This window comes from Cryptotermes secundus, unplaced genomic scaffold (genome assembly GCF_002891405.2).
Source record: "Cryptotermes secundus unplaced genomic scaffold, Csec_1.0 scaffold209, whole genome shotgun sequence".
Lineage (NCBI taxonomy): Eukaryota > Metazoa > Arthropoda > Insecta > Blattodea > Kalotermitidae > Cryptotermes > Cryptotermes secundus.
In genome coordinates, this window is record NW_019727789.1 from 738,809 (window position 1) to 747,760 (window position 8,952).

Below are 8,952 nucleotides of genomic sequence, written 5' to 3' on the forward strand. Positions count from 1 at the left end.
GGTGTGACTGTATAGATGGGAAAGATAGGGCAATTAATGAATAGTAAATTGGAGAGTACACGTGTATCTGGAATTCCAGTGAAGGTAAAGAGATAAAGGAGGTAAAGATATCCCTGTAACAGGCCGTGGAGGCCCATAGGGTTGTGAGACGTCGAGGCTCCCACATTTTCTCTAAACAACTGTATATAGATGACGGTGAGGTTAGCCTTATGCGCCGGCCGACCTTTACCCCCAAGAATATTCCTGGTACTCATTTCTGTTAGAGGCTGAGTCGACCCCAGGGCCATAGTGCAGCTGAAAGGATAGGTCAATTGAAAAAATCCAGTGACCTCAATGGGACTTGAACCCGTGACCTTCAGCTCATAGATGGTAGTAAAGTTGTCAGCGTTACGCACCGGCCGACCTTTACCCCACAGGAAGATTCCTGGTGCTCATTTCTGTTAGAAGCTGAGTCGACACCAGGTCCATAGTGCGGCTGGAAGGATTAGGTCAACTGACAAATGCGATGACCTCATCGGGAATCGAACCCGCAACCTTCCGGCCTGTAGCACAGTGCCTCAAAAAACTACGCTAGTTAATATATCTATATGGAAGGAGACATAAAAACTACAATATACCTTACTCAAGATAGGCGGTCTCTGGCGAGATTTGAACCCAGGACCTCCAAAGTATGAAGCAGGATTATTATCCTCTTGACCGCAACGTCCAGTTGTTGGTATTGTAGGATTGGCAGCTGTCCCATAAACTGTTTTGCACGATAAAATGTCTGCTTCCAAAATAGGCATAAGTTATATGGATGTTACAGGATAAAGATCGACGAAAACATAAAATACAAAGAGCCACCACCGCCATCTATGAGCCGATTGTCTAGAGAAAATGTGGGAGCCTCGACGTCTCACAACTATATGGGCCTCCATGGCCTGTTACAGGGATAGCTTCTTTACAATTACCTTCTTTGTAAGCTACATTATCCTACGGCGATTTTATTTAAATTGACTTTGAAGGGCTGTGACGATGTATTGCTCTGAGGACTTAGTGGCTTTCTTGAATTTGTTCACTGTCTAGTATTCTGAAAATAAAAAAAAATATTCAGAAACTGGATGTTTCCCGCTGAGATCAGCTCTTTCCAATGGAAAAAAAAACTGAATAGATGACTCCCTATAATTCCATCTGTGAGTGGAAGCAGATTCAGTTTCCGAAACATTGTATTTTTTTTTTTAGAATGCTAGACAATAGACAAAATTCGGGAACCCAATAATCCTCAGCAACTTGACTTAAATTAAGGGTAAGAATATTGACGTACAGTCCACTGACAAAACGCGGCTTTCGAGTAACAGGAATTTGGCAATGGCATTTTGTGCACGCCGTCAAGAACTCCAGATACCATCAAATTTAAAATTATTTTATTGGCTTCTGGTGACTAATCAGCCACTACAATTAAAAACTCACGAAAATTATAATTATGAACATGGCGGGGTAGCGCAGATGATATCCCTTGGGGCTATAAGGTAGATGGCAGGGGAACTGGACTTGTAACCTTGGCAAGGGAAAGTCTTCTTTCTTCCGCAGCGTCCAGACCGCCTCTGGGGCCCACCCTGTCTCTTACATGATGGCTACCGAGGACCCTTTCGCGTAGGGCAAAGCGACCAGGGCATGAAGCTGACACTCATCTCCATCTAGCGCCGAGGTCAAGAATACTGGAGGTACACCTCCACTCCTGCCGATCACAGTGCCTGCACGGTCTAAGGCATGAACTGTCTTCACCCGCTCGAAAACTGAGCTAGTGGGTCCTAATCCAATTTGCGGCATGTATGTCTCTGTGCGTTTATTCCCTTTTTGTGTTGTTCTGTGTGTAGGTAGAGGCCTTGCGACGGGCTGATCCCCCGCCCAAGGCGTCCTACCTACTGTGTATAGATTAAGACACTGAAAAAGCGGCTAAGGTCCACAACGGCTGTAGAGTCCTCCACGGCTTGATGATTAATTAAGCGAAGGGACTTCCCTTTTGCTTTTAACGCAAAAACAACGTCAAATAAAACCAAGAAAGGTATGTAACCTTAGACTGCAGACACAAACAACTGAGAACAACACTACAGAAATAAAACTGCATGTCTGGTGACTCTTTCCATGAGTTACCTAATTATGAGAGTAAACATGACGCAGGCATACGTGTACACGTGGAGGCTTGCACTCAGATGCACAATATGCAAGATATATTTGCAGGAAACGAGGAATATGCACTTATAACAATGATTGAAAAAAATAAAAGAAAACTATAAAATGCTGTGAAACAAACCTGATGTAATAGTCTTCCTGTCCGATGTTCGTAAGGCTTCTTTTGATTGTTTCCTTTTCACTCCCCATTTCGTTGTTGTTTTCTTAGAGAAAGCGTCAATAGGAAAACTGTCGTCCTTCTAGCAAGCAATTCAGGAGGCGCCGGACACGCGAGCCTTTCGTAAGGACAGAGATGGACTGAACGAACCGCACAGTTAGCTGAATGTTGTCCTACTGGAAACGTTCGTCTACCGGCTCCTAGGTTGCAACGTATAGCGAAGAGGCGATTTGCGCACCAGTGAGGGAAAAAAGCAATGCTACGCAACTGCTGATATCAAACATACGAGAGTGTGAATACCCGTACGTGTAATCGCATGTACACATCAAATACTGCGACAAGATGTATTTATGTTTGGGATGAGGTTCTCACAGCGATACTAATGAAGAGTTCTGTCTTTTGGGATATAACGCCGTTCAAATTCAACCGACGTTTCGGAGGAACATACCGCCTTAATATTAAGGGTCGAAGAATAAACCACGCAAGAAACCAGCTAGGAGTAGGTAGCATAGTTTCTTGCGTGTTTTTTTCTTCGACCCTTAAGATGGAGGCGACATGTTCCTCCGAAAGGTTGGTTGATTTTCAACAGACTACACGACGTTATATCCCAAAAGATAGAACTCTTGAAGACGTAACTGAACTGTAGGAATCCCATCAGCACAAATTGCTAACATCAGTTGAGCTTGCAAAGTGCTTCATTACATTCAGAACTCCAGAACATTCTGCATGATATGAAGACAAAACTCTCAATTTTCTATAGAAAATACGTGTCTAACTACTACCGCGCAATCTACAGTCATGTTACGTGCCGAGCTGTAAGGTGATGTAAACTCTCCCTGTAAAAAAAGTAAAGCTAGCGTTGTAACAGGCCGTGGGAGCCCATAGGGTTGTGAGATGTTGAGGGCCCCACATTGTCTAGACAGTCGGCTCACATATGGCGCTAAGGTTGTCAGCCTTACGCGCCGGCCGCCCTTTATCCCCAGGAATATTCCTGTAAAATTCTCCCTGTACTTGATTAAGTACTATGCCATGAGGGCGTATGGGGGACTGCAGTTACGGCTTCACAATTCATGACAATCGGGCACTAGATGGAGGTGAGTGTCCAGCTTCACTCTCCGGCGTCTTAACGCTCTAGAAAATCCTCTTCGGTACCCATCAAATACAATGCTGGGTGGATCCCAAAGCTGGCCTGAAAAATATGGAGAAGAGAATAATGCTCTCCTTGGAGGGAACCGAAACCCGGCCCATAGTCCGTTGCTATACCGACTGTGCTAACCCGCCTTGAGCTCTAACAATCAAATAATATATATCACAGGATCAGCGATAGATTAGACGGGGCTAAAACTCGGATAGTTCAATATCCTTTGCAGCTTATCCTAAAGCAACAGCAGGATATTCTAATGAGAGACTGTGAAGGCTTATCTTCTGTCACACATCTGTGACCGAAGGAAAAAAGTAACCCACCTCAATTCAGAAACCAACGTTCACCTTGGCCACAATTAAGCAACATGGAAGGCAACAATTGGAAAACGGACGAGACACTCTCTTACTGTTATGATAATTATAATAACTGGACAGAATGACACAGCGACAAGTATATAGACCTGTATTGCGGAGGTGTCCGTTAGGAATTCTATCAAGAATATCGCATGCCCTTGTCACGGTTGTTTACCACTTTCTCCATTCATTCCAGGAGAATGCAAGTACGCTGTCTTCGAGCAAACTACGGTGGACTAAACTCAAAACACAATTTACCACCAGCTCATCCTACGCTATGTCTCATTTTAACTCAGTCCGTTCCTCCTATACCCTACGGTGTCGAGATTGTTTTTTCGTTTTGATTATTTTACAGACGGTAGGACTCGTTGGATGAGTGATCAGCCCGTCGCAAGGCCTCTACTTAAACACAGGACAACACAAACACAGAATAAACACATAAACATACCAAACATCCATATCTTTTGTAGGATTCGAACCCACGATCCCGGATTCCGAGAGAGGGGAGACAGTTCATTCCTTAGACCGCTCGGCTACCGTGACTGGCCTACGTATCCTCAGCAGAAGAAAAAGCCGTTTGGGGGGGGGCGGGGGAGAGAAAAGAACCCACCTGATTGCACGTTCCACCAAGTGGCGGAAGACAGTACATAATGCTCCTCTAAATGTTCGCATGTTCAGTATCTAGAACCGCTTGAGGGCTTTCGAGTAAAAATGATGGGTTCTAATTTATATTTGGTCTGTATTGATCCACTACAAGCTAGGTCACACTACGAAAAATAGAAAGTACAAAATATTCAAGAAGTTCTGGGAAGAACTAATCGACTTCTTGCCTTAATAAGATACGGACCGCGTAGAAAACGACGTGTCCAACTACTATTTTTGCATGTGTATTAGTAAGGTAAGGTAAAAGGTAAAGCTATTCCTGTAACAAGCCGTGAAGGCTCATAGAGTTGTGAGACGTTGAGACTCCCACATTTTCTAGACAATCGGCTCACAGGTGGCGCTGAGGTTGCCAGCCTTACGCGTCCGTCGCCCTTTATGCCCAGGAAGATTCCTGGTACTCATTTCTGTTAGAGCTTAAGTCAATCCCAGGGCCATAGTGTGGCTGGAAGGATTAGGTCAAATGAAAAATCCAATGACCTTATTGCGAATCGATCCCGTGCCCTTCCGGCTTGTAGCATAGTACCTCAACCAACTACGCTACCTCTTCCCCTCCCCCCAGTTGTTTTAATTGCCTCAGTAACATTTTTACCGAGCCGTTGCCTAGCAATGATAAGGGGATATACATACAGACACTCAGACTGATGGGAGGGATTTATGAAGTAAGCCCTTGTGATAGGTTCAAGTGCCTTGGTATATATACCAAGTTTCATAAAGATTTCTTTGGGCAATCAAAAGTTTGTAAGGGTGGGGATATGCTGAGAGACACACAAACAGCATGATGACCTCATAAGCCTCCTTATATTTTTTAAAAATAAAGATTTTTGGGGAATGTTACTTTGCGACGTAATCAATAAAGATTTGTAGCCTCAAATGATACAGAAGCACTTGTAACGTGATAGAGGTACTATTACGGCATTTTTCTAAACGGGTTGAGGAAAACCATTAAAACCACTTCAGCTAGGATAGCCGGCGTGCCTTCAGAAAGTGTGAGTCTAGTGCTTTAGCGCTATGCTAACCCGCTCAGTCCAAACTGTTTGCCACGAAAAACACACACACAAAAAAAGAATAAAAGTTCCTTATCACTAATACTGTGATTATCTCTTTGGGGTTACTTTGTAATAAAATTTATGAACTGGAAGAAGCTTTCCTTTGGACTTGGTTATCTAGATTGACCTTACCGAACCGGAGGAAACTAGATAAAGATGTGCTACTAAAAAAACTCCACGAAATATACATAATCCTACATAAGATCATACTTGTAAGCGAAAATGGCTGAAGAATGCGTCTGAAAACATGTCAATAACTTACATCTCTAATTCTAAACGACCTGTCGGGCTAGATATCCAGTCCCTCGGCCGTCGCCAAGAACAAGAAGGCTCGGTGGTCCACGCCTTAAAACGCTGCAGTCCCATTGGATAGCACGTCGTGTGGGTGGCAAACAGAAAACACCCGCAGTCATTAACGTCTGTGTGCTCACGCGCTGAATGCGAGTACGTGTGAGGCAGCGGTCTCAAGGCCGCGTTTAGTGCCACTTGTTTACACAGTTCAGCTTTGGTTGTCAGCCTGGGTTAGTTCTCTCGCCCTTGATGTCACGTATTTCAGAGTACGGACTGTGTGGGCTATTTAATGAAGGTTAGCACAAATGATTGGAATGATCCTGTGTGGAGACGAGGTCGAATACGTCGTACCTCCACCGTAGCCCTGCGAGTCGTAGGAGGCGATGAAAATGGAACCCGGTGTCTGGGGGTATAACCGGGCCACCCTGTTCCTGAAGGATATAAATATTGAGACCTGGCCCTCCAGGTTGGGGGAGCCTCCAATCTGAGACAGTAAAATATGGGCATGAGTCTCGCGGGACTCGGACCTGAGAATGACTGCGCTGGTGAGACCAGCAGCAATTGTAAACGACAGACTCATCCTCTCGTCAGATAGGACGTTACATAAGGACTATAACCACAAGTGTTCAGACGGGAAATAAAATTATTGATCGTGAGTCTCAAGGAGCTTATCGCCAAGACAAACTGGCGGTAAACCGTCAGTCGTAAAGTAGCTCTGACTCTGATTGGAAAGAACTTAGAAAGAAGCGGTCGTGGCGCAAATCGAGGTCCTGTTCGGGCATTGGCATGGCGGGAGTGAAGAAAACCACAACAAAGCTCAGCCAGAATAGCGAGATTCGAAAGGAGCACCTCCCGAGTACGAGGCTAGAGTGTTGCCGCGACGCCAGACCGTTCGGTGGTTCCAACGTAACACACTTCGGGCTTCTGAATATAATCTGTATCATACGTGTACATGCAGTTCAGAAAGGGCCACTGAGCAAACTTAGGTGAAAACAGATTTTAACATCACTATCTTCGGACCTTCCCATCACAGTGGTCGCGCGGTCTACTGCATGAACTGTCATCGCCCGCTCAAATACTGGAACCGTGGGCTGGAATCCCACTTGAGGCACGGATGTCTTTGTGTGTTTATTCTGTGTTTGTGTTGTCCTGTACAGGTAGCGGCTTTGTGACGGACTGATCCCCCGTCCGAGGAGTCCTAACGACTATGTATAGATTAAGAAACTGAAAAAGTGGCCAAGGTCAGCAATGGATATAGAGCGACAGATAGCCTGATAATTTTGCCCGTGGTTTTGTATTGGCGTGAAACTTCGACTCTCGCATTAAAGGAGGAACATAGACTGAGGAGAATATTTGGACCGCAGAGAGATAAAATTGCAAGAGGTTGGAGAAAACTGCATAATGAGGAGCTTCATAACTTATGCTCTTCGTCTGTTATAATTAGATTCATCAAGTCCAGGAGGATGAGATGGGTAGGGCAAGTAGTACGCACGGGGCAAAGAGGAATACATAGAGGATTTTGGTAGGAAAGACAGAAGGAAATATACCACCAGGAAGACTTAACGTAGGTGGGAGGATAAGAATAAAATGTATCTTAGATAGGATGGGGTTGGTATGGATCGGCTTGATGTGGCTCAGGATAGGGACCAGCGGAGGGCTCTTGTGAACACTATAATGAACTTTGGGGTTCCACAAAATATTGGGTAATTCTTGAGTTGCTGCCCAACTTGCGGCTTCTCAAGAAGGCCATAGCTACATGCAGTCAGTCAGTTAAGTACTGCTTATTACAGATATTAAAAACATATATATATATTTTTTTTTCCTTGGCACTATAGCCCCAATGGGCCTAGGCCTACCTCCATGAACTTCTCGCTGGCATCCCACCGCGGCGGCCCGGGTTCAATCCTGGGTCTGGTGAAGTGGGATTTGTGGTGGACAAAGTGGCACTGGGGCAGGTTTTCTCCGAGTACTTCGGTTTCCCCTGACAATCTTCATTCTACCAATTGCTCCACAATCACCATCACCTATCATCTGGGGCTGGTACAACAGGCCAGAACTAGCCGCAGTACAAGGGACTTAGTCCCACCCCACTAGCAATAAAAGAAGTAAGATCTGATGTTTTCACGGCGGTGACTATGAAGAAAGCAGTCTTCTTGGATGTGACGCCGTGTAAATATTGTTAACCGACGTTTCGGAGGAACGTACCGCCTCTCATCTTCAGGGTAGAAGAAAAAAAATCCGCGAGCGAAGAACCAGCGTGCTGACAGACTAATGTCGAGGGGAACCAGCATGACAGACTATGTCGAGAGGAACAAACGTGCTGACAGACTAATGTCGACTCGACTCGACATTATTCTGTCAGCATGTTGGTTCTTCGCTTGAGGATTCTCTTTTTCCTTCTACCCTGAAGATGGTGGCGATACGTTCCTCCGAGACGTTGGTTAACACAATATCTCCACGGCGGCACATCCCAGAAGACGGCTTTCTTCAGAATGAAGTTAACTTTCTAACTATGACGTAACGATCCACGTCACTATCTGATGATGACGTACCACCAAAGATGTTTTAGACACAGTATGTCAAGATGGAATGGTCTCAGAGCAGTATTTGTGTCCAACTGTAAGAAAATTGGTCATCTTGCAATTGACCGGTAGTCTAGTAGTTAGCCAACTAGCCGGTTAAATCCTAATCTTCACCACTAATTTCAAAATAACAAAATAACGAAAATCTGTCAGTATAATTGGCAATCGATCGATGACTGAAGTAGCGCCAATCCCCGAAACGTCGTTAATGGGTAATGCCCAACCAATACTGGTATAGTTGTCAATTAATACCTACAATACTGATGTCCATTAATAGCTACGGAGATAGAGGTAACTCCGAACAGTGGACTAGGTCTCAGAGCCCTTTCATTCAAAGCGAAATGGAATGAATCAGTTATTTTCATGCTAATGTAACCTAGAGATAAACAGGACTTTGCGTTCAAGGTTTCTGTAACTGAGGTTGAGTAAATTGGTGGGGAAGCACTTACGCAACAAGAATGAACAAACTCCGCTTTGGGATGACATCAGAAAGGCATGTTTCCTTTTTACATTAAGTCTGCTCTGTAGAGATACATGAAATGAG

The 8,952-nt window shown here is 44.7% G+C and overlaps 1 protein-coding gene across 1 annotated transcript in view; it reads right to left on the reverse strand.

The window, feature by feature from the left end:
• Positions 1–2,530, reverse strand: part of LOC111864979 (hexokinase-2) — a 68,449-nt gene extending 65,919 nt beyond the window's left edge. Inside the window, exon 1 of the mRNA XM_023852639.2 lies at positions 2,294–2,530. Within this exon, the coding sequence (XP_023708407.1) occupies positions 2,294–2,361 (68 nt within the window). The 5' untranslated portion in view covers positions 2,362–2,530. The remainder of the gene's footprint in view (positions 1–2,293) is intronic.
• Between the last annotated feature and the right edge of the window lie 6,422 nt (positions 2,531–8,952).